Here is a 25890-nt window from a genome sequence, read left to right on the forward strand (position 1 = left end):
CCTAACATCACAAAACACGCAAATTAAAGAGATCACTAGCTTAGATAAGCCATGGTCATGCACTTACCTTTGCCAAGAAGATTCTGAACCTCACACAAGCAAAACAACGCTCCTATGAAGCTGCTACAACGATCCCAGCTACAGATCTCTACAATAACAGCCTCAAATCTCCAGGAATCACCAAGAACACTTAGGGAACTTTTCTCTCTTTTGTTTTCTCTCAAAAGCGGCCAAAAACCAACTAATGAGCCAAAAGAATGACTTAAGGGTTTTCCCCTTTTCCTTTGGCCAAAACGCAGCGTTTAAGTTAAACTCGTACGCACAGAATCGACCTTGCATCGACCGATGCGCATAGTGCATCAACCGATTCAATCCCTAAACCGGGATTTCGGTTCACGATGTTACATTAATTTACATGTAAACTAACCATATGGTTAGTATTTTGTGGACACCATATGGTTGTTGTCTCGTGGACAACCTTAAAAAAAACAACATATGGGAATTGATTGTTGATGCCACAAAGAAACTAAATATATGGTCACTGTCTCGTGGATATCATGTGGTCAGTTTACATGTATTCTTATGTTTTTATATGATCATTCACAAATAAGTATCCACATAATAAGACACTTTAAGTATCCATATAATAATGAACAAATATTAAACTATAAATGAATAATTATACATATTATTCATTTTAAACATAGTAAAATAGATCTTAAAATATAGGAAAAATATAATTATAATGAATCACAAAAATAAAATCAACCATATATGTCATAATAATTAAATAAAGTCTTTACAAAGAGAGAAGAAAAAGAAGAGAAACAAAAAAAAGTAAAGAGAAGAATATGACATACAAGTGTACTTGAGATAAAAAAAAATAGAACATTTATATTTGTTTTAGTTGATAGTAAAAATGGTCACCACATTTTGTTTTGTTTAAACTCTAGTTTGATCTTAACTCTCCCTCTCTCATATTCTTGTTATATGTAGAGGGCAAAATAGTCAAAAAATTATGTGAATAGTGTAAAAAATTGTAAAAAAGTGTCTCATGAGTAGAAAATGTGGCAAACACTTTCATCAAAAGTGTGCCATAGTGTCAATCTCCCATAAATTTATCTAAAGCTCCTTTTTGTAATTCAATAATATTTTTTATAATTTCTTTTTTTTTGTCGTTTAGTATGACACATGGAGACATATTTAATTGAACAATCAAAATTCAAACAACAATACAATAGAAGAATTAAAAGTTCAAGCGATAGAACCTGGATTGTTGCAAAGAAGATGGTACCTGTTTGAAAAATGAAATTGTAGTCTTGTTCTTGGAAAACCTTGTTGTAGATGTCCCAAACTCGCTGGAATTTTGAGATAGAAGTAACAATAGAAACAGTCGACACTTAGAGAAAAATACAATTCAGAACAGAAAATTACATATTTATGAGGAAAAAGTAGAAATTTCTAAAGGCTAAATCGAAATTCCTACGCTGTGTGATGTATGTAGATGATATCCAAATTACCCCTTCAAGTTAGGAGCCTAAGAGAAAGGAAAAAAAAAAAAAAACTTAAAATTAATGGGCCTTATTGGGCCTTTACGTCTAAACGTGTTTGCGGTTGATTTAAATTACCAAAATCACTTTTAATCGAGGAATGCTTAGGACTGTAGGATTTTAAAGGATCTGATGGATCAACGGTAGATGACTTTTTTTTTTTTTTTTTATCTTTTGTTTAGTGTTTGGTATTTTATATGATTTTGAACACTGTTATTTAGTTCTTTGGATTCAAAAATCATTCAAAAATCTTCTTAGACTTGAGTGATTCCTAAAAAGGATTTTTTTTTTCTCTATATAGATTCTTTACCATTTGAAGAGAAAATATGTGATGTCGTTCGTGTTCGTAGCAAATGTATATATAGATTCTTAATCATTCTTTAAAATTTTACTGAATCACATTCATTTTCTTGTCCTTAGCAGAGAATTTGGTATTCGTATTCGTAGCGGATAATTTGGCGCGACGTGTTCGCACTGTTCCACACTTAGTTACCTATGTAAACAATGTTCCTTTCTATTGGCTTGTTTGAGCCAATCTTGTCTTTTATTATAAAAATAATCAAAAGTTTGGCTATGATTATAGAATATATTTGTTTCAAAAATATATATATATATATATATATATATATTATTTTATTTTTTTTAAACAAGAAAAGGGTTGCCATTCAGCACCTAATGATTATGGAATATGGATCGCTTTTAAACCTAGTTAAGAAAAAAAATAGATTGCTTTGAAACTAGTTTTTTCTTGGTTGTCACAACAAAAAAAAAAAAAAAAAAAAGACTAAAGCAGTATCTCAAATCTAACGGTGGAAATTAATCAAAATTTTATTTATTGTCTCTTTTAGATAAAAGGGAGAAAATGAGTGGATAATAAAACCACCGACTCTGTTTTGCTTTAGTTGAAAGCATTAAGAGAGCCATGGCTTCTTCTTCTATCTCTTTCTCCTGCGCACCTTCTTTGCCCACCTCACTCTTCTCCACCACTTCTTCTTCTTCTTCCCCAAGGCTGCTCTCCTCTCGGTTTCTCGGTTCCCGAAACTTAAAGCTTCAGATCCGACCAGCCAGACTCGGTCCCTCTCCCTCCAACGGGTCAAGAACAACCTGTTGGTTCAAGTTTGGCAAGAACGGTGTGGATGCTGAAAATGCTGGAATCTATGGCAGTCAGTCTCGTGACGACTTTGACAGAGACGACGTTGAACAGGTTTTTCTTCTTCTGGACTCGACTCAAATTGGTTTATAATTTCTACGAAGAAGAGCCTTAGGCTGGGTTCTGATGAATCATTGATGCATCTGTGGGTACTTATTAATCAAATTCTCCACTTTGATTCTTGGATAATGATCTCAAACACAAACGCAAATGCCAACTTCTTTGAATTGTAAAGAAAACAATGAAAGAATATATTATTTAAGAAACATTTGATCTTATGTGTAATAATAAATGTTACGTTCTTGATGTGTTTTTGCAGTATTTCAACTACATGGGGATGCTTGCGGTAGAAGGTACCTATTCAAAGATGGAAGCTCTTCTTAACCTAAACATTCATCCAGTCGATATCTTGTTGCTGTTAGCCGCTACAGAAGGTGACAGACCTAAGATCGAGGAGCTTCTCAGAGCCGGTGCTGATTGCTCAGTCAAGGATGGTGATGGAAGAACTGCTATAGACCGAGCCAGCAGCGAAGAGATCCGTGACTTGATCCTTAATTCCACTGCTCAAAAGGCTTGACTCCGCAGCTTGGTATTAACACACAGGAACCACACAAGTTGTGTTCTTGGGGTTTGAAATGTTTTGTGTTTGCTAGAACAAACTGTCTTTCTGGGTTCCGCGGACGAGTAGATTATAAAATCCATCTTCTTCCTTTTCGTCTTTCTCGCCTGTTTCTAGTTTCTTCTTTGGGGGTTCTTCTATGGTGCTTTGAGTTATTGCAGAGGAAGGTCTTTTCACGGGTAGAAACGCCACCTTGGTTGCTCTGCAACTCGCTTTTTTTGTGTCTGTGTTAACTTTGACCGGGCTCACGGGATTTGTAGATTTATCATTGGGTTGTTCTGAATCTTCTGTATGGGATTCGTTGTTAGTCTTGGAAGAAACTACTTCATCATTGGGGGTCGAACACTCTGTAGCAGTAACTTCACCGTTTTTGTCTGCTCCCATCAGAGGAGAAGGAGGGATATCTTCTGCAATTGGACAATTAAGTTAAAAGCAAATATCTTTCAGTGAAGTACAAAACAAAGTTCTGTATTTTATCACTAGGCCCTTAACAATAAAAACCAATCTAAAAGCAAAACTATCTAACCTGTAAGCCCTCGAAACACTAAAACCATAAAAACTAAAACAAGTATAAGCCTGCGTAATCGATTGGTGCTATGTACATAACCAGCATACGGTGTAGGGAAACCGAAGATAAACAGCCAAGCATGACTCTTTGGAGATTCTTACCTCCAAGAGTAGAAGCAAACGTATGATACTGAACTGAACACTCCCTAGTTACAGCATCTTCTGGGTTTTCTGAATCTTCTGGTTGCATCGCATTATCAGTCTTGGACGAAGCTGCTTCAGCAATGGGAGAAGAATTTTCCCTCACATTAGCACCATCGTTGTCTGCATCAAGCAAAGGAGAGAGATCTTCTGCAAGTGGGAGAATTCAATCGGAAACACAAATTATTTAGTTAATTAATAATAACATAGAAATTTTGGATCTTGCAACACTTTAGCCATCTAAACCAAAACTCTATAGGCAGAATTCTACACAAGTATGAGACAAGTGAGTGGTTCTCTCTAGATCTAGGTAGTAAGAACATAACCATCATTGGAACTTGGAAACGAAAAAGGAACAACCATATAGTAATTCTGTGAAATATCTTACCCCCAAGAGAAGAAACAGATGTTTGATACTGTACCAAAGAATCCCTCGTAGTAGCATCCTCTGACACGTTTTCCTTTATAGGTTTACTACTCTCATGGTTCTGTAGTGTCTCGAGTAAGACATATTTATCAGTCTTCCATACACAATTCAACATGGTGATGCTCATGCACTCTTCTTCCTTTGGATAGAACTCGCGGAACACCTGTATTCAATTCCAATAGAGAAAACAGAGTTAACTGACATGATCATTAAACCATGTAAGAAATAAACTAAAGGGTCCACCAAAGAAGCTTTGACCGACCTCAACCCCATCCTGTGCTATCTTCACAGACTGTTTCTTCAGGGATGTAGAGGTAACCGAATTAAAAACTGTCACAGCATCAAGCAATATCTGCAGGAAACCATATTTCTAAAGAAATTAAGCACATTATAACTACAATAACATCAATCACAGTGTGTGACTATCAGATCATAGACTGGAGAAACTGCCAACAATGTTCTTTTTAGTTTCGTTTGGATTAGGCAGAACGAAAATAAAAGTGAACTTACTTGTTGAACTAACACTCTGAGACGTGCAAGCAGCGCCAAAAATGTCATAGAAAATCCTACGAAAAATGAACGAGCTAGCAGAGTAGATATCCCACTGTAGAACAAGTTAGAACGGGCAAAAACAATATGTATTATAAACCAAATGCAATTAGGTCTAAGAAATTACACAAACAGTTTTAACTCATGAGTCAATTAATACCTAGCAGCCTTTAAGATGGGTTCAGTCATCTGCAACAAAGACAATGATGAAATCAGAACACTCAGAAATCAATTTCACATGTTTGAGCTGGTATATGAACAAAGCTCGTTTATCTCTCTACCCGAGCAACAAAAGAAAGCTCCATAAGAAGAGCATACCTGTGAGAGTAAATGAAGAGTTCCACGAAGTCGTTCCAAGACATTTGGTTTCCCAGTATCACATTTTTTCAACTTCAAGCTACACATTAACCCCAAAAAATGAAGCTCTTTATTACAACATTCTCATAAAGCAGTAAAAATCTCAAGATAAGAAGAAAGAGAGAAGCATAGCATACCTCTCCAAAACATGAATCTTCTGTTTACTAATTTTCCCAGAAATAACATGAAAGCAAGGTCTCAGTATACCCTCCATGTTTGCTGTTCGTAAAACTCTCAAATCCCTTCTCACCTGAGAAGCAATCAAAAAAAAAAAAAAAAAAAAAAATCGATTTTGATAAAATTGAACTCCACCCAAAACAAGAGAATCGAAGAGGAGAACGACGAAGACATACCTTGAGAAGGTATTGGAAATAGGAGCATCTCCGATGTTGGTTCTTATTCTTGTAAACCATTCTGTCGAACACAGCGTGCTCAAGTTCAAGCTGACTAAGCTGACTCTTCAGCTTCTCTTCAAGAGCTTTGACTTGTGTATCATCATCCATGGAGTTTTACACTTCTTCCAGCTAATCTAATGGATCTTCCGATTCAAATTCTGATAATATTTCTCTAATTCGAACAAGACGAATTTAGGGTTTTGTGTTCTTTAAAAACCTTAACCTTTGTTTAATTAAGCTCTGCTGCTATAATGAAGTTTCAATTTCGTTTAAGAACGACGATGCTCAAGAAGAACCAGCCCTAAACCAACATCTAAATCGAATCGATTCAAAGCCGGTTTATTTCTACACCAAAAGAGACATTAGATTTGGAAAAAAAAAAAAAACCTTTTTAGCAAAATTAAAAATTTGTTACTCATGAGAGAGATGGACAGATGTTCTTTTGTAATTGGATCGTAGTTATTTGTATAGTAAATCATATTTTACATAGTTTAGAATATCAATGAAATAGTTTATATTTTATTACTTTTTATATATTTTTAAAAGTAAGAAACTAAAATTATCTATAAATCAAGCTCCATTATGCATAAATTTAAATAATTTGTAACATAACTACTTTTTATAAAAAAATCTCTCTCTCTCTCTCTCTTTTATTTAGGGATTCTAATTTGTTGATTTGTTGATTATATATACAGATTTGAACTTGGCAATTATTAGCAAGAAGATCATTGTGGAAGAGTTTGCTAAGGTTGGTTTCAAACCTCCAATTTGATTCAAGTCCCTCGTGTATTTGATTTAAGATCCAATGATGAATCCAATATTTGATGAATCCTCTGAAAGAGCATCTCTATTAGCTTTTTTTTTTTTTTTTTTTTTTTGTGCAAGAGCATCTCTATTAGTAATACTCAAATGAATGTCTTAAACTTTAAATAATACTAGTATTATACTCGGTAGCACCGAAATTTATTTTTCTTAATTGCATTACAAATTTTACAAAAACAAACAAATCTAGGAAATTTTTGTTTTTATGGTTAACAAACTCGATTTACAATTACATGACACACATTAACTAATTTATAATATGTCATTAATAGAGTTATAGTACACAAAAATTAGTGATAGCAAAAGAAAAATCTTAAAGATGTCATAAATTGTTGGCTTAGTAAATATGCTATTAAGGTAGAGAAGATAAATTAGAGATAAGAAAACATAAATTTACTTTTTATTTGGTTTTGTAACATAGAAACAATTTACCTATATAATACAAAAAAGGAAAATGTTCCTTACCCAAACATGGTGTGCTTAAAGATCATTTGGAAGAAAATATTTGGAATTGATGTTCTACTTTCACAAACGCCTAACAAAGATGAAGATCTTAACTTTCTTTGACTTTTTAAAATATGGCTTTTTCTACTTTTTAGTGATAATTAAAGAATCAATGAAGAAATAAAAAAATGAAATAGAGAACTGATATTGGAGAAAAAGATAAATTAAAAAAAAAAGTGAGAATGGTATTATTTCTCCCATCAAACATAGTAGTAATAGGAAAACTGATACTTTTTTGATCAATTAACTTTCTTTTCTTAATTTATTTTCTGTTTAATTTGGTAAACTTGTCCACATGTCAGTATTTAATTGATCAAGTAACTTATATTTAGTTGAATAAATTTGTAATTTGTTTTTTTTTCTTTTTTAACCACAATTTTACTTTTTTTTTTGAAAATAATTTGTTTTCACGTTAACTGGATTTTAGAAATTTGTTTAATTATGTAATTTTTTTTCTTTTTTCTCCATGATCTTTTTTTGTTTAATGATTGTTTACAAAAATAATGTTTTTTTTGCTGATGTGTCAAAGAATTATTGGTAGAGTGACTTGTGCTTTATAATATAAAGGATTCAAAATAAAACTAATTTAATTTTAGATTTTCACTAATTTGTTTTGATTTTATTTTTCAGAATTTGTTAGAAATACCGTTTTTTAGGATATCACTTTTTAAAAATATCTTTTTTGAATATTTTCGTTTTTATCCTTTTTTACACCATTATAATATGTTAAGTTAATTTTAAAAATTTTATTTTAGGTTTGGATTCTCTATTTTACATTGAAGATATAGTTTTGAGAGAGTTTAGTATTTTGGAATTAGGGTTTAGAATTTAGTTATTTTATACGTTAAAATGTATTTTTGAAAATTGACAACATAAAATAAAATGGTATTTTTTAAAAGTGACATAGAAAAGTGCATATGTATCCTTTTATTTTTTCTCTTAAATATGGATGTCTTCACCGTGTATGATATAATTATATCAAAAAGTGTATTTTGATTTAAGACACGCGTGTATTTTGTCGCTAATTTTTGCTAAATGTGTTTCGGTTACAATTTGTAAACCAAAACTGGTACGTTTCTGTTCCGGTTCTATTTTCCAATGCAAATTTTATCCAAACATTGCTACGTATATTCGGCTTTGGGTTTTAGGAGTAATCAAGTTTGTGTGTGGGGGGGGAAATTAATTTTAACCACGCTGAAAGGATTCACGATCATCTCTCCTTTTTTTTTTTTTTTTTGATCATCTCTCCTTTATTTCTCAATGAACACGATAAAACAACCTAGGCGAAGAAGCTGTGATGATATTAAATGATATGGACCAGACCAGTTAGCGTGAAGGAAGTGTAACCTAGGCTTCGTAAACTGTTTCTATGTTTTTAGTTTCTTGCGACATCTATAACTGGATAAACTCGAAACCATCAATATATCGATAATCGATATCAACTGCAAGGTAGAATAGTAACATACTAACATTCACATTATTACCATGGGATGGATGATAACAATGTATAGATTAGTCCCTTTAATTAATGGAAAACCAATCGGGTTGATAAAAAACTAAACCGTCTTAGTTCGATTTAGTTAGTTTGTTTTTGATCTCTCGACAAAAATTGTAAAGACAAAAGCACAAATGGTGATTTAGTGATTCCGAAAATTACCTACGGCTGGATTAAATTTTTTAATTTAAAACTGAGGAAAAATTCAGCAATTACATTCTTAAGGATGTGTCAAGTGAAGTTCGTACTCTTTTTGGTAACAAGTATTGTTGGTACTAGTCGTACTGGTCTTTTTTAAACGTCATAGATTCATAAACTAACTTAGCCTGTTGGGTTGAATCTTATACACATACATGATTGATACATAACTTATGAATATTATTATATAGTCATTTTGTATTTTATTCTTTGTGAAATATTTTAATTATTTCGTAAAAGACCTCTTGCGGAAAGATATCGCGTAAGCACACTAATGGGATGGTCGATATTGCGCAAGCACACTGTTTTAAAAGATCTGAACTTAAAATACATCAGTCGACAAAGGGAGAATTGTTATTTTAAATAATCTGTTTGACAAACCAAAATTGAAGAATCTTATAATAAATGTTGTTTTCTTTCTAGCTTCCTCATTGCTTTGATCATGTAATTCATATACTACATTCTAATTTTAGAGTTTTATAAAGAAATTAAATTTATGAACATACTTCTTTTAAATGAAATCCCATTTTAGCCTACGTAAATGATATATATCATCCTAAGATAGAAATTTGTTTTCTATGTATTAGGTTTTTTCAATTTCTTTGTTAATAGGAGAAATATATGTCGTCTCCGAGAAATTAAACTATTTCGTAGCATCATCTATGAACTAGAGAGTAGATGACATGTGTGTAAAGAAATTAGAAATAAATTGATTATTAAGAGAGACGGCCAAATACAAAAATTAATGTTTCTGAGAGAGTACTTGGTTCTTACTTCTTGAAATAAATAAATTTTGGTCAATGATCAAGACATGTAATTCGTGGGGAAGTGGTAATGAAGATTCAACGAGAATGTGGATTATAACGTGGCAAGCAGGCGAAAATAGTCTTCACTTAATTTTAAAAACACTAATTGAATAAACGAAACGTGATGAAGGTAATAGTGAGGTTAAGGCCAAATAACAAAAAAAAGCGACGTATATAACTAATACATGGTTAGTTTATAATAAATCAATGGTTTGTATATAATATAGTTGGTCCACGATTCTTGAACCTTTTGAGTCCGGCAAGACAATTCCATTAAAGAAAAAATTCTTTGGATTGAACAGAATATATAGTTAGATAGATGTAATACCTATTGGATTTAAGTAAAATAGCTTTGATGTAACACCTCTTGTATTTTTGGGTTGTTTATACCATCATCCAAGATGTGAAATGTGTGAACTGAATTTAGATTTTTATTTTACGAATATAAAGTACCCATTCTTCGTAATTTTAATTAGGTGAAGATGCGTATGAATGTTAAGGTGTCGAAATTTTGACCTAGATTAGATCTAGTCATGGTGAAAAAAAGATTTGATGATAATGATGTTAATATGTGGTTGCCACTAGCGAATATTCATAGCTACTTATCGTGTTATTTATCATAAGAGTTGTACATATCAAATATAAGAGATATTTACAAGTAATGTAGGAGAGATGCTATAGTCACATAGAGTATGATAATATGATATCGATGGTTGGTAATTTGGTATGTAGTTAACGATTTTATCCAGATAACTAAATGATAATAGTTCAATGATTACCAACTTCGTTTGCGTGAACATGTTATGGATTCTAAAAATAACACAACTTTTAGTGTAAAGTATCTAGTTATATAAGTAGACCTTCTTTTCTTTTTTTGTCAAACAGTTATACAAGTATACCCATGATCTAAAGATATACAAACTAGTAATATTTAACCCATAATATTTTTCAGGTATTGATCATGGACTTTTAACCATTAATATGATTTGTCAGCTATTTTAAAATTCTCTGATAATCTCGATGTCAATGAGTGAATCTTGTTGATGAGTTAGGTCACGGCTTAAAATATGCATCTGTTTTCTAGACGAAATCGAACATTGTTGAAAGTGCACTTTTTTTTTTTGGTTGAGTTTTATGATGATAATATAATATAATCTGAGAAAGGATTAGAGTTAGCAAACTCACTTAGAGAACAAGGAGAAATGTGAAACGTGCACAATCACACATTATCCACTAACCCACAAGAAGGCCGACCACTTTCCCTCCTTTTCTTGTTCTTGCACATCAAGCAATCCAAACTACCTTTATACAATCAATTTTAGTCCTAAGATTATTTGCTTGTTTATGTAAATGAAAAATACTACAATTACAAAAAAAAATATATATTTTTTTTTACAAATTTATAAAATTTCAGATGTACGTAAAGACAAATGTTTCCCCAAAACGCAAGCAAATATATCTCTTGTTGTAATGAATCTTGTGATCCTTTAGTTTTCCTAATTAAAGAAGTGTACATATGTCATTTTTTTTTTGTCAAACAAAGTACATAAGATCCGTAACTAGTTGGTATATAAAACTAAAACAAATATTAAAAAGAAATAAAATTCTTTTAAAAAACAAAAAAGGACAAACGGACCAAAATGTGCCACACCTCCAACTTCCATGATCTAAAAACCTTGGCCTTTACTATATAAATGAGAGCCTATTGTATAACACAATCATTTGCCAAGAAAAGTCTGATCAGCTTCATCACATTACACACCTCTCTTTTACATATACCCCCAAACACTTCAAATGGAGAACTCCTGCGTGAGACAAAGAGTATTCTCCAATCACCAAATCCGAACGATACACGAAGAAGAAGATCAAGAAGAGAGTAGTTGGATAGTCTACTTTGAAGATATTGATCACGACGATGATTCAATGGTGGAGACCGAAGAAGAAGAAATGAGTCATTACTATGATAATGATTCCTCTATGATCTCGGACGCTGCATCTCCTGTCCGCACCACAAAGATTAATAATGTGGTTCGTCGAAAGGCTACCAACATTAATACTAACCCTAAAAAGAGACGAATCATTCATCAACACAAAGAAGAAGAAGACGAACAACAACAACAAATAGGAGTGGAAGAAGAAGATGAAGAAGATACAGCTTCTTCTCCTTCTAATAAAACCAAGGTTAGATACATATATTTGACTGTTTCTTACATTGTTGTTTTTGTTAGATATAGTTTTCTAACATTTGTTTTCTTTTTGGGTTTATTTAGGGTTTCTTTGTATTGGATGGTGCGGAAGATAATGGAAAATTCACGGACAATGTTACATCCGAGGTAATAAGAAACATTTGTTGCATGAAACTGATATTTTTCATCAAAGGTAGATTTGAATTTGGACTAACGTACATTGTATCTTTGGTGAATTTTATAGGAGAAAGGATGCATAACAGAGACAGGATCGAAGATAAACGAAGTTGTGAATGAAGAATTCTCTGCGGAATTGAAGAAGAGAGGACTTTGTGTAGTTCCTTTGTCCATGTTAGCTAACCTTATTGCTTGATGATTCTTTTATTTTTTTAATTTTTCTTTTAACTGTTGTCATTATTTTTTATTCTTATGATTCTTTTATGTAAAATTGTTACTATTATTGACAAATGTATAGAGAAATCGAATTTCATATTGGAAAGTTAAAAACAATTTACTTTTGTTTGTCAGATTCGTAAGAGAGAATCAAAAGTGAGACACAGATTATGACAAAGTTTCTTCAGACCGTTTTATTATTACAGTTTTGATATGTACACACTACTTCTTACTATGGTCTGCACCTGAAACTACAGAGAGTCTTAGGAGATGATTACAGAGACATGTTTCGGTTTCTCGGGTTCTCATTTCTTTTCGGGAAGCTTCTCCAGCAACTCTGGTATCACTTCGAAAAGATCTCCAACAAGACCATAGTCAGCTACCTACAATTACATAGCCAATCCTTTTAGCATAGTTTTGGGTCCTAACTTAAATTTACCGAGAAGAAGGCTCTCTATTATGATTGTTACCTGGAAAATAGGTGCATCCGCGTCTTTATTAACCGCGACAATCACCTTAGAATCCTTAATTCCAGCTAAGTGTTGAATGGCTCCTGAAACACCAAACGCCATGTATAGCTCTGGAGCTACTATTTTACCAGTTTGTCCCACCTGACAAATAGACACCAACAAGGCAACAACCAAACTCTTGTTGGATTTCAAAAGCCGTTAAACGGACGGGAAAACCAAGCAAAAAAAACAAAAATGTTACCTGAAGATCATTAGGAACATATCCAGCATCAACTGCAGCACGAGTTGCACCAACTGTACAAACAAACCGTTATATATGTATGCACATTTTGAAGCAAACTCATTGAAGAGAAACAGATTCCCACATACTCATTGGTGATTTAGGATAAGCATATATACTAACCTGCTCCACCAAGTTTTTCTGCAAGCTTCTCAATCATTTTAAAATTCTCAACACTCTTCAACGCTCTTCCACCAGTTATCACAACACGCGCACTTCCAAGGTCAGGCCGTTCTGTATCCTGAGTTGAACGTCCCACGTATCTAGATTTGCTGGCAGAGTCTGCAATGGGGAATTGAAAAACTCAGTTTCTTAAAAACGAAACCAAAGTTTTAGAACAGGAATGCACGAAGAGAACACCAAACGAACCTTCCTTGAAGTTAGTTAGATCAATCTGAGAGATAGTAGCTTTCTTTGACTCGGAGTCTGCTATAATTGGAGTGACAGGAAAAGATGTCGATCTAATAGTCAACATACATGGACCAGCACCAGTATAACGAACTGTACACAAAGCGTTTCCCGCATATATAGGCCTGACACAGATGAAAAGCTAAGTTTCAGTTCAGCAACACACATCATGAATCCAATGAGAACAAGAGAGAGTTGGAATGTACCTGATGAACTGATTGGATCCTAAGATTTTGACAACATCAGTAATAGGAGAAACATCTAAAAGAGCAGCGACACGGGGTAATAAGTTCTTGCCAAATGAACTCGAAGAAGCAAGGATGTGGGAGTAATCTCCTTGTTGCCGAACAAATTCAACCAATTTAGCCCAAGGTTCAGCTAGTGGATACTCAAACTTATCAGAATCAGCAACAAGTACCTACAAAAGTACCAACATTGAGGGACCAAACTTAAAACAAAAAAAACACATGAAGAAAATGAGAATATTGTAGTAGTTTCAGTTCACCTTGGAAACAGAAGGATGACAAGAGGCAGCTTGAGCAGCAGCTTCTTGAAGAGAAGAACCAGAACCAGCCAATAACAAAGAGATTGAAGAATCCTCACCCAAAGAATTAGCTGCAACTACTGTACTAATTGTCTGAGGTTTGATAGAACCACTTTCATGTTCAGCTAGAATCAGAGTGCTTATCTACATGCAACCAAACACAACACACAGTGAACAAGAAGTATATAGAAGCTTCACAAATTTACTATTTCACAACCAAAACATTTCCCCACTTGAGCAATAATTAAAAAAAAGCTGTCCTTTATATTCTCAAAGACTGATACTTTACAATTTCGAATTCATTATCCAATATGAAAAATTTGGAAACTACTTAATCGAGCTTCGGGGACAACGAAAACAAGACAAGGGAGTGAAATAATCGATTTCAGGGGAAAAAAGATCGAACTGTGAGTAAAAATGGGTAGGAGAGTAAAGATCATACGCATCGAGAGAGGTTGGTGATGGAGATGGATCGAGGACCATAAGAGGCGACGAACTTGTTCTTCGACAGAGCTCTCAGTAGAACAGCTCTCGTCATCGTTTCCGTCTTCTGATTGGTTTCTCCATCAGATTGACAAATCAAAAGACAAAAGAAAAAAACAAAACGAAACTACATAAAACGACGACGTTTACTAATCAAAGCCAATATGTTTTTTTTGTTTTTCTTTTTTTTGGAAGGATTTATTTTATTTATTGACCTGAGAGGATTAGTCAAAAGATTAAAAGCTGATTACATACTTCATTTCCATTTGTAGTGTGATGGATGATTCCATATTTCACAAAATTGAAAATTCCATATTTTTATAGTGTGATGATTCTTTCCTATTATATGATCTAACAGAGAACACAAAGAACAAAAAAAAAAAATCGAAACTTTAAATGATGAAAAATCTGTTTTGTTGAAGATTTGGCTTAGTGAGATCACGAGACGGCCTTAGCCCTTAGGAACAGAACCGGGGATACTGTACAGAGAGAGAGAGAGAGAGAGAGAGCTCATTGTCGAGATCTGTCTCTGCCATAACCATGGTTTCAACCACTAAAATCAAGGCCGTTGATTTCTACAGGTACATCATACAAACAAACAAACCCTCTTATTATCTCTTTCGTGTAACAATTTTTAGTGACAATTCTCGTTATTGGCATTGATGCACATGCGAAAAGTTCGTACCTTTTTTAATATATATATGGACAGTATCTGTTGGATTATGGATTGTGAGAATTTGGTCCTGTCTTTCTCTTTTTTTTTTTTTTTTATCTTGATTATGAATAGGGAAACAGTGTTTTTGGTCCTTGTCTTTAAATTGTATACTTGTGTTGTTGTTGTCTGGAGTTAGAACTGAGTGTGATTGTGTTGTTCTGGTTATGATATCTTTTGTTTTTTTTTTCAGGAAAATCCCAAGAGATTTGACTGAGGCATCTCTCTCTGGTGCTGGATTATCCATTGTAGCTGCCCTTGCTATGTTGTTTTTGTTTGGAATGGTAAATTATCATTCTCTGCCTTGAAAGAATAGTATATGATTCTGCCATTGTCCAATGATTATGGTTTAACAACTTGCAGGAGCTGAGTAGTTATTTGGCAGTTAACACTAGCACATCTGTAATAGTTGACAAAAGCTCTGATGGGGACTTCTTAAACATTGATTTCAACATCAGGTAGATGCTTTAAAATCATGTGTTATTATTGGACTGTTGTACCTTCTTATGTCTTTATAGTTCAATCTTATTTAGAATACTGGTACTTTCTTGATAAAGTGATGTCTGGTTTTTCACCTATATTTGTAGCTTTCCTGCCCTCTCATGTGAATTTGCATCGGTTGACGTGAGCGACGTGTTGGGAACTGTAAGTTTCTGTTTCCAATTCTCAGTCTAGCTGCTTCTATCATCCCATTTCGCATTGCGAGCATGTATGTTATAAGTTTTGATCATAGGGTGTGCAGTGACAATAGTTATATCATATCCTATGTTTAAATTTTCTATAGCACAGGTTGAATATGACCAAAACGATTAGAAAAGTTCCAATTGATCCGCATTTAAGAACCACTGGTGCGGAGTTTCACTCCACCTCCGGATTACATCTCATCAACCATGGAGACGAAGATCATGAAGAAAATAGTTATGTTGATATACCATTAACTGCTGCTTCTTTTGACAAGTATACACATCAGTAAGTTGGCAACTTCTTTTATATTGTGTATGTATACTATTACTAACTATATCTGAGTACATGTCCAAAGGGTTTTATAGTATCAATTGATGTTTGATTTTCTTTATGCAGTTTTCAAATTTTGGTTGTTAAGTTTTATGCACCGTGGTGCTACTGGAGTAATCGCCTGGTAAATATTGTTTTGCCTTTTATAGTAGACTATTCAATGTTCATAATACCTTTGTTTGCAATTACCAGATTTTGAAACTAGATTCCAGATGTTCTCATCACAACCTAGTTAGTTTCAGTCGAATCAGAAAGAATCTGGCTTTGTTTCCTTTACGACTGTAATTATAATCAACCAGACTATGGAGTCTAGCAGACAATATCTTCTTGGTGGATGAATCACACTGTTGTGAGAGTTTTTGTTGGTCTGATAATTACCTATGTTAGCTCAATAAAATGTTCATGCTTGGTCTTTTACCGAGTGTTTTTTTTTGTTTGCTCTGCTCAAAATTTTCAGAAACCATCTTGGGAGAAAGCATCTGAAATAACAAGACAGAGGTGTGTGTTTTGTTCTTCTGTATTTGTTATTAAACATTTTCTGATGAGATAAAAAGAATCATCCAGATACGCTTTTCTGATGATTTCATTTTGGAACATCTGATGTTTCAGATATGATCCTGGAACTGATGACCGTGTTCTTTTAGGAAGTGTTGATTGCACACTAGAAGCTACTCTATGTACTAGGTATCTATCAATCTTGACTTTTTTCCTCCTCTATTTCTTGTTGTTTTAGGGCATTTCGTAGTCAGATTAGGTTTTCTCACTTCTAATTTATCAAATGAAATTTTCAGCAATCATATACAAGGCTACCCATCTATTCGGATTTTCCGAAAAGGCACTGATCTTAGGTGAGTTTTGAACTTAGCTCCTTTACAATTTGCTTCAGTTATAATTCTTCATGTCGTCTACTTAAACCATTTACTCACCTCTTTTATAAAACTCCACATCATTTTTGGTCCAAAAAAGGTTTATATAATGCTCACTATCTTATTCAGGGAGGACCATGGGCACCACGAACATGAATCGTACTATGGAGATCGAGACACAGATAGCTTAGTCAAGGTAGACTACTCTAAATTTCATGTTCTACCTGTATAGGATTCAATAGCACATCATTACAACTTTTTTTTCTTCTTTCAGATGGTGGAAGAACTACTCAAGCCTATTAAAAAAGAGGATCATAAGTTGGCTTTGGATGGTAAATCTGATAATGCAACCTCAACTATTAAAAAGGCACCAGTTAGTGGAGGTTGTAGAGTTGAAGGCTATGTGCGTGCGAAGAAGGTATAAATGTTAAAACATCCAATTTTATGAGATGTTCATGTGTTTTTTTTCCTTCACATGCACATGGTGCCAATTTAGTCTTTTATATTGTTTTCTATTTCAGGTTCCAGGCGAACTTGTAATCTCAGCTCATTCAGGAGCTCATTCATTCGATGCTTCTCAAATGAACATGTCTCATATTGTAACCCATCTAACATTTGGTACAATGGTTTCAGAAAGGTTGTGGACTGATATGAAACGATTACTGCCTTATCTTGGCCAAAGCCATGACAGGCTGAATGGGAAATCGTTCATCAATCAACGACAATTGGATGCTATTGTTACCGTAAGTTCCACAAAATTCCATGTGAAAGTACTTTCCTACTCGAGGTTTCTCTTATAACGTGTGTAACAATACAGATCGAACACTACTTGCAAATAGTCAAAACAGAGGTGGTTTCAAGAAGATCCGGGCAAGAACACTCATTGATTGAGGAATATGAATATACGGCTCAAAGCAGTGTAGCTCGTAGTTACCATTATCCCGAAGCAAAGTTTCACTTTGAGCTCTCTCCAATGCAGGTACTTACACATATGAGAAATAAATATATCATGCTACTAATTTGAATGCATGTTCTCCTTTTTTCATACTATACATTGCTCTGTTTTTTTTTTTGCAGGTCTTAATAAGCGAGAACCCAAAGTCATTCTCGCACTTCATCACGAATGTTTGCGCCATAATAGGAGGTGTTTTTACGGTATAGTATTTATCTCACGGCCTAGCTTTTTCAGTCTCTGCGGGGTTCCTTGGTGTAAAAGTTAAGACTTTTTGCTTGTTGGATTTCAGGTCGCGGGAATACTAGATTCGATATTTCAAAACACAGTCAGAATGGTGAAAAAGATTGAACTCGGGAAAAACATTTGATCAGGAATGAGTGAGTGAGGTTAGATATTAGTTATTTCAGTTTTATTAAGATCAAAACCATAGAAAAAAACAAACCCTCAGTTCATTACCAAAAAAAAAAAAAAACCCTCAGTTTTTACATACCTTGTAGACATTGTTTATTTCCGAATAGCAGTTTTAAAGAGAGAATAAAGAAACATTTATAGTTAACCTCAGTCTCAGTGTTTCGTTATCCTTCATATATTCATATATTCTAGGTATTCTAGTTATATGAATTGTGTAGATCATTTACATTAGAAATAAACAACACACGCACACATACGCTAATATACAACCTTAGCTGTTACTATAAGGCAAAACAATGGAAGAAGAACAAGGCGAAGCTGTGATGAAATGATATGGACCAGACCATTTAGCGTGAAGGAAGTGTGACCATCTGTGTATATAGCGGTGGCTGCATCTGTGTTGAAGGCTTGAAGCTTTCGTAACGTCTCTTGTCAATTGAAGCACCGAGTCTTGTTTGGTTGGTAGACGAACACTACATTGTCCATGATTTTCGACTCAATATGATTTATGTATCGGAATGAGCAAAATGGTTTCTTAACTTATGCAGAGACCCACTGATTTGGAACCTGCTTTGCTTCGCCCATTGATTGTATAGTTTGATGAGCTGATGGCACGGTCCAACCCTTTTGTCTACCTACCACGAACTCTCTGGCACATACAACTGTTTGAAGGATCACGAGAAGACACACTAGAAAACCAAACCCATTAATCTATTTCTTTAATTGTGGGATCTCACAAAAATTTTAAAATTATTTTATAAACTTGAATTATACGTTCGATTGGGTTAACATTATTTTTATTTTTATTTTATTTATTCTCTCATGATTATTTTATCTTAGTATTTAGAATAAGTAATAAATGTACATTTAAAATTAAAATAATAATTAAAAAACAATCTAGAATAAGTAAATGAGCTTTATGGATGTAAATACCCTTTTGTTCACACCACTACATTCTACCCTAATATATGTACTAAAAATCCAATTAAGTTTTGGAAATGTACTACTTTGCAAAAAAAAATCTTAAAAATAAAAGTGGCCCAAAAAAAGGTCACTAATAAACATAACAAGTTTACATTTCATATAATGTTTTATAATAATTTTAGTAGTCGACGTTTCTTCCTAACATTGATTTGTACACTACGCATTTGGTTGAATGAATTGATCATGTTTCATGATTCGAAAAAAAAATATCATTTCTGTTTATTATAGTTATAAATTTTTTATTTTCAGTTTTACATTTATACTTTATAATTAAGTATGTTAAGTTTTCACTTCCATCTTCAATATAGAAATCTTATGTTTCATACTTTTTATATTTTTGTTCTATATTTCCTATTGCAATTGAACTAATTTGGATTTGTGAACAAACCATACTGATTGATGAAAGTTTTAAAATGGATATTCTTTGTTAACAAAGCCGGAAACCATTGGGTCTATGCCACAGTTTATATATAAAGGCAAAGAACATCAATTTAAAATATCTATGCGATATTGGGAGTTTAAGACTTTTGAGTCATACCAGACCGGCATAGCGTGATTGATATGTCAACTAGATGTCCATGAATCTTCAAAATGGTACGTATCAGAACTATGCATTCCTAATCCAAAAAAAAGTGACATTTAACTATTTTTTTAGGTTTTTGATAGATATTACCTTATAAATTCATTAAATAATCGTATATGGATTTTAGCCGAAACTTACCTTCATAACATTTCAAAACTCAAACTCAAACTCAAACTCAAACCTTTATCTTTATGTGACAATCCAAAATAATATACTTTCAAATATCCTAAAATAAAAGACCTAAAGAGGAAATATGTAAGCATGTCGACAAGAGAAACAAAACTGAGCTCCAAAACAGATAGTAATGATTAATTGATTATAACATCTCACTAAAAAGGAAAACGAAGAGAAACAATAGTATAAATGAATATTTAATGATACTGGTAATGAGAAGTGAGTGATAATAATAGTGAGTGATAGTGATATAAGTGAGAGTGAAGTGAGTCTTCAAAATTGTTCCTTGGATAGGACAGCTAAAGAGGCCCAAATTTAGTTAAGAGAGAAGGAATGGGTTTTTTTTATTCCTAATATAATATAATGCCGATGATCCCAACTTTATCACATGTCGACTTATTACTGGTTTAGGTGTTGCCGACACCTACATATTCCATGGCCATACATACTGATACTACCATTTATCTAAAAACTTTACTAAGACCTTTTTTTTTGAACAAACAAATCATTTTTTCATTCAATCAAACAACGTAAACTGACAAAGGTCGATAGTTTTCAAAGACAAGACTTGATAATACAAAACATAGATAACAAACTTAAAGATAGATAAGTCGACAGTCAAAACCAAGAAGTGTTGAAGAATTGAGCAAGGCATCAAATCGCAAGCTACCTCAAGTTGAAGCGACGCCACATTCACCAACAAGGTGGAGATGCAGTAGATGGTCCATATCAAACTAACATTGGGACGTTGAGAGGGTATCCATAACCTAGAGACACAATGGTTTGATCGGCTCATTGGCAAGGAAGAGGGTGAATGAAGGGTTAGGGTTGAACATGGCTTTCTTGAAAAGGTTTCGGTAACCACACTTCTATGAGCTATGGTCATAATGCCGATATTCTTCAGACTTTGCCAAGGGGAAACATAATTCCTAGCTTTTGTGATTTGTACATGACAATATTCATGGCACAAGGAAGATATGTAGAGAAGAGTAGGAAGGCTTCAGTAATCTCTTCTACTTGGAGAGAAGATCATAATGCCGAGCTTCCTGGTTCTCTCAGTTTCATAACAGATATTGCAAGGTAGTATGCAGTACGTTTGAGGGCGCAGCTGAAACAAATAATGAAAGCTTAAGAGGAACCAGTAACCATCTCTCCATAGAGAAGAGGTCATAATGTCGGTCCTCATCAGTCTTTGGCGGTTAGAGTTATGGACCCTAAGCAATACTAATGGCAGGGTTTTCAAACCAACTTTGCAACAACAGAGCAACGATGAGTGACTATGTTCAAACTGCAGTCTTCGGACAATTGAAAACATAGATCGACAACAAGGTATGCTACGGGAAAGCAATTGAAGATTTGAAGCAGACCTGGGTTTGTGAAGCGCATAGGTTGGGTCTCGGCTTGTTAAGGTTTTGCACAGCCTCAGCGTCAGCACAGAGCTCCTGTCCAACTGCGACCAAACAAGCTGTTTGGTGAGGGGATGTAGATCCGAGGAGCAGAGAGATGATGGGGTTGACTTTAAGGGAAGCATGTGACAAATACGATATACAAGGTAATGAGAGCGATTCAATTTCTCAGATTTGGCGTTGGTAGGCTGGTAACTCATGAGAATCACCTCACTGGGAAAAACCACCGGAGGAGACAGAGGGAGGAGGAGGGGATGAAGCTGAAACATGGCCGAATTCGTCCGGCGTGGACTTGATGAACTTCCGGTGAGTTCACCGTCGAAACAGAACCAAAAGAAACTTAGATGGAGGAAGAAGACACGGGAGCGACATAGCAGAGTCCCAACGACGCCGATCTGAGTCGACACCGTCAGGGGATGAGACATTGGGAATCGTGCCAGAGAGAGAGCGGCTAGGACGAACCTTTCTTAATCTCGATAAACTGTGTAATAAAAAAAACTTTACTAGGCTAAGTTGTTTTAAATGTTGGTTTTAATTAGATTTGGAAGTTGTTTTTGCAATCGGTCAAGTCAATTCAAATTCAATTCAATCCGATTTAAGAAATCTCACTAACTTACTATAATGCATCGTCGACATTGAGGGTTTTATTCGTTGAGTTATGAATCTTATTTATGACATTTATGAACTATCATACAAAGTCTTTCGGCCTGTAAGAGGAATCGAAATTTTACCACCCCATTGGCATTATACATCTACATATACAATACCGTTTATATATATATATATATATATATTTGTTAAACCTACAAAGTATATTTAATTTGGTGTATGGTATTTTTAAAGAAATTATACTTACAAAGTTACAATATGATTATACTATGTGGATTTCTTGTGGTATTGAGCAAGATTTGAGTTTTGGTGATTATAATATCCTTTTTGGTATGCATGTGAATTTAGTTTTTAGTATAAAAAAATGTAATTTATTTTAACATCTTAACGGAGATGATATATTTATTTCCAGAATTTTCGTTTCTTATATTTTTCTTTATTATGAGTTTAATAAGTATTGTGAAAATATAAACTTATTGATCTTTGGTTATACAAGTTATGACCTGGTATGAGCCAAAATTTTAAATTAATTAAAGACGTCACTTTCTTATTGTAACAAAATTCACGTCAATTTTTAATAAAGTAATAGAAATCTACTCACGCGTGGGGTTTTATACTATATTATATTCATCTAATTATTATATTACTATTACTATTTCTAATATCAAAAAATTTAAATTAAAAACAAATATATTTTAATAAATTGATTTCATAGAATCTTAGCGGAGAAGATATATATTTATTTCCAGAATTTAGTTTTGTGATATTTTTATTTATTATGAGTTTAATAAGTATTCTGCAAAAAAAATAGAAACTTATTGATCTTTGGTTACAATTTGTGACCTGGTATGAGCCAAAATTTTAAATTAATTAAAGAGGTCAATTTCTTATTGTAACAAAGTTCACGTCAATTCTTAATAAAGTATTACAAATCGACTCACGCGTGGGCTTTTTTACTATATCATATTTATTTAATTATTATATTACTATTACTTAAAGTTTTTATTTTATTGTTGAAATATTTTTTCCTTTGCAGTATTATTTAAAAAATGTATGTATTCAGCTGATGAACTTATAGTGGTAAGAAAAATGAGGATGTTAAAAGTGATAAGGGCATCTCGAGTCGTAAGAGTTACTCATACAAATTAATATAATAATGAAAGAGAGGGGAGAAACAAGAGAACCGTTCCTTTAGTTCCTTGTGCAAGCAACGTTCCTCCCCAAATATAAACAGCTATCAAATTTTTTGTGGTTGTTATTTAACAAAAAATAATTAATATATATCTATGATTAAAATAATAATATTTTTTTTAAAAAAGAAATCTTTACTCCGTTACAGCGGTAATGATGGTCTAAGTACACTTAACTGTTAAGTAACTGAGATTTTAATAATTTCTATTTGTGATATATATGGGTTTGAATATTACACTTTTTAATATATCACAATATCAAATAAGTATAGATACAATTTATAAGGATCAATAATATAATGTTATAACTCAACAAATATAAATTAAAAATAGTATGCTTGTCGTATTCATTTATGTTTCAAATGTATTATTTTATATATTATTATTCATTGTCACATTTGTTTGCTAAAGTTGTACACCATAATTTCTTTACAACCTTTTAATTCATTACACACAAGCAATACAAATTCGAAAAAAAACCATCTATTACAATGGTAAAATTATGTAACCACATTTCACATAATTAAAACTTAAACGTTGTATGCTTTCCGCAATACTTCAAATGTATTATCGTACAATATTATTGATTATCGCATTCTTTTTATCTTTTCCACAATGACTTTAAAGTGTTTTACATGGATTTCTTATTTCAAAATTCAAAAAACTAATTGTCATAGCTTTTAGTGGAATTTCATAAAATTTTAATAACAAATCATAACAACTTTATTACGTTCAACCAAAATCATCAAAATTATTTAAAATTTTACGAAAACTCAAATATATTTATGGTTCAATAAACTCCTCTAGGTTATGAATCATGAAGATAAGTGGTAAGTAAATTTTCTGTTTTGATATAAAGTGGTAACTAAACTTACTAAATTTTAAATAAACATGCAATTTATAACTGATTAAATTGTACATAAATTTTTGCAATTTACAAAAAAGAATTCAGCATTTTTTTTATTTAGGTTGAATCACACTTCTTTCTTCCTTACAAATAATTTAAAGATACATATTTAAGTGTCGAAATTAAAAATATATATATATATATATATATAATATATTAAAGAAAATATTAATTCGAAATTTTTTAACTAACTAAAAAAAGACATTTGAATATGATGGAAATATGAAATTCCTGAAATATTTTACATTTTCTATTTAAAATGATCAAGTATGTTGTTAATGTTTACAGTAACTAATCCCAAGTTCTAAGTATCTATTATTTTTGTGGGCGTAAACAGTGCTTAAAATTACACCCTTTTTCTTGAGATTATATTTAAAAAGTATATAAAATGTCACATGTTGGGTGTTTTGACTCCAAACGTTATATTTTTGTTCTCCAAAAGTCATTTGATTTTGAGTCCTAGTGGCAGCACTCTCCATCATATTTCAAATATTTGATACATGTGCAATGTGCAATGTGCATAAATAATGTATCATCGATTAAAAACGCATGTATAATCTATGTAATTCAATAAAATATTGACGTTATATGAGTAAACTTATTTACTGTTTTTCATACGACCGTACTTTTACAAATAATTCATCAACATATTACTTCTTTTTCTTTTTTGAGGCAAACTCATCAACATATCGTAGTTTTTTTTCTGAACAACCTGCTCATCAACATATTAGTTAACTCATACATTTATTACAAATGTTGATAGACAAAACCGAACTCTGATTGATTTGTTTCAGAGTTCCACAAGTTGGTTCAGTTTATAATTCAAACACAAACAGATAAATTTTAGATTTTGCTTTATAAAAGGCAGCGGAAAACAGAAAAGTTTATTGTACTCCATTTTTAAATATTTTAATACATATATAAGGTTTTGTTTTTTTGATAAAATTGTCTGAAAAATAAAAAAATAGCGTTAATAAAACATATAAAGGTGAAGTCACCGTAGTGACAAATAATAAGTCCACTGCAAGGTCGATCGATACCAGAAGGATCAGTCGACACTAACAATTTCCGGTTCGACCTGTTTATTTTAAATCGTCGAAATTAGAATTGATTTGGTTTGGAAAAAACCCTAAACCGAGGTATTTAAGGGAGAAGTCGACTTGAGGGTTTCAGTGGTTGCTCATTTGTCGTTTCCAGAGAATTAGAAGAGAGAAAAGTGTTTTTGAGAGTTTTTTAGAGATTTTGAAGTTTTGGTGCCTTTCCTTGAGAGATCTTTATGTGGGAGTGAAGATCCAGGACTAGAGGCTTGTTAGAAGGTTGCTTGGGTGTTAGATTCGTCGGTTTTGGTAAGAAAATTCCTGCTAAAGAGGTGAGTGCATGACCATGACTGATCTAAGCCTAAGATTCCTTTGTTTTGTTTGTTTTATGTCTATTTGTGGTTGTTTTCTTCTTTTTGTGGTTGTTTCATGGTCCCTACAGCCTTAATTGGCATAACGCGTTGACGGGGTCGGTGTCAATCGACAGTGGCCGGGTGTTGGTCGACACCACGAGTTGACGGCGCGAGGAATTGGGCATATGTCGGTCGACACCAGGTAGAGGTGTCGGTCGACACTGCTAGGGTTTTCGGGTTGAGGAGGTCAGTGTCGGTCGATACCAACGATCAGTGTCGGTCGACACCAACCCATTTAGCAGGCGGATGATACCTTTTTCCTGGATTGTTTGTATTTGTATGTTG

General features: G+C 33.1%; 5 protein-coding genes and 1 long non-coding RNA gene across 6 annotated transcripts; 4 read left to right on the forward strand and 2 right to left on the reverse strand.

The window, feature by feature from the left end:
* Window positions 1-2326: 2326 nt before the first annotated feature.
* LOC104778008 (protein LHCP TRANSLOCATION DEFECT) lies at window positions 2327-3782 on the forward strand. The gene is made up of 2 exons (XM_010502363.3): window positions 2327-2754; window positions 3020-3782. The coding sequence occupies exons 1-2, from the start codon at window positions 2473-2475 to the stop codon at window positions 3275-3277; spliced, it is 540 nt and encodes a 179-aa protein (XP_010500665.1). The 5' UTR covers window positions 2327-2472; the 3' UTR covers window positions 3278-3782.
* LOC104778007 (uncharacterized) lies at window positions 2912-6058 on the reverse strand. Its single transcript, XM_087506948.1, has 9 exons — window positions 5714-6058; window positions 5498-5610; window positions 5322-5400; window positions 5164-5192; window positions 4965-5058; window positions 4717-4806; window positions 4416-4617; window positions 3989-4177; window positions 2912-3726 (listed from the first exon to the last, which is right to left on the reverse strand). The coding sequence occupies exons 1-9, from the start codon at window positions 5861-5863 to the stop codon at window positions 3350-3352; spliced, it is 1323 nt and encodes a 440-aa protein (XP_087363074.1). The 5' UTR covers window positions 5864-6058; the 3' UTR covers window positions 2912-3349.
* Window positions 6059-11304: 5246 nt separating this feature from the next.
* On the forward strand, window positions 11305-12276 carry LOC104778009 (uncharacterized). The gene is made up of 3 exons (XM_010502364.2): window positions 11305-11761; window positions 11851-11913; window positions 12011-12276. Exons 1-3 carry the CDS (start codon window positions 11375-11377, stop codon window positions 12137-12139), a joined length of 579 nt encoding a protein of 192 aa, XP_010500666.1. The 5' UTR covers window positions 11305-11374; the 3' UTR covers window positions 12140-12276.
* On the reverse strand, window positions 12239-14632 carry LOC104778010 (electron transfer flavoprotein subunit alpha, mitochondrial). The gene is made up of 8 exons (XM_010502365.2): window positions 14304-14632; window positions 13823-14005; window positions 13524-13735; window positions 13279-13442; window positions 13033-13191; window positions 12871-12923; window positions 12630-12770; window positions 12239-12542 (listed from the first exon to the last, which is right to left on the reverse strand). The coding sequence occupies exons 1-8, from the start codon at window positions 14397-14399 to the stop codon at window positions 12465-12467; spliced, it is 1086 nt and encodes a 361-aa protein (XP_010500667.1). The 5' UTR covers window positions 14400-14632; the 3' UTR covers window positions 12239-12464.
* Window positions 14633-14786: 154 nt separating this feature from the next.
* On the forward strand, window positions 14787-18447 carry LOC104778011 (protein disulfide-isomerase 5-3). Its single transcript, XM_010502366.3, is given in 16 exon segments — window positions 14787-14925; window positions 15250-15340; window positions 15420-15514; window positions 15644-15701; window positions 15841-16025; window positions 16137-16194; window positions 16528-16568; window positions 16680-16754; window positions 16862-16918; window positions 17066-17132; window positions 17211-17354; window positions 17458-17679; window positions 17754-17915; window positions 18014-18091; window positions 18181-18244; window positions 18247-18447. Coding segments are annotated over 16 exon segments (1464 nt in total). The 5' UTR covers window positions 14787-14884; the 3' UTR covers window positions 18273-18447.
* A 130-nt stretch (window positions 18448-18577) lies between these two features.
* Window positions 18578-19128, forward strand: LOC147947777 (uncharacterized). The gene is made up of 2 exons (XR_015594522.1): window positions 18578-18760; window positions 18851-19128. It is a non-coding gene; the product is annotated as an uncharacterized LOC147947777 (long non-coding RNA).
* The last annotated feature ends 6762 nt before the right edge of the window (window positions 19129-25890 follow it).

The sequence above is a fragment of the Camelina sativa genome, chromosome 3 (assembly GCF_030686135.1).
Source record: "Camelina sativa cultivar CO46 ecotype springtype chromosome 3, ASM3068613v1".
Lineage (NCBI taxonomy): Eukaryota > Viridiplantae > Streptophyta > Magnoliopsida > Brassicales > Brassicaceae > Camelina > Camelina sativa.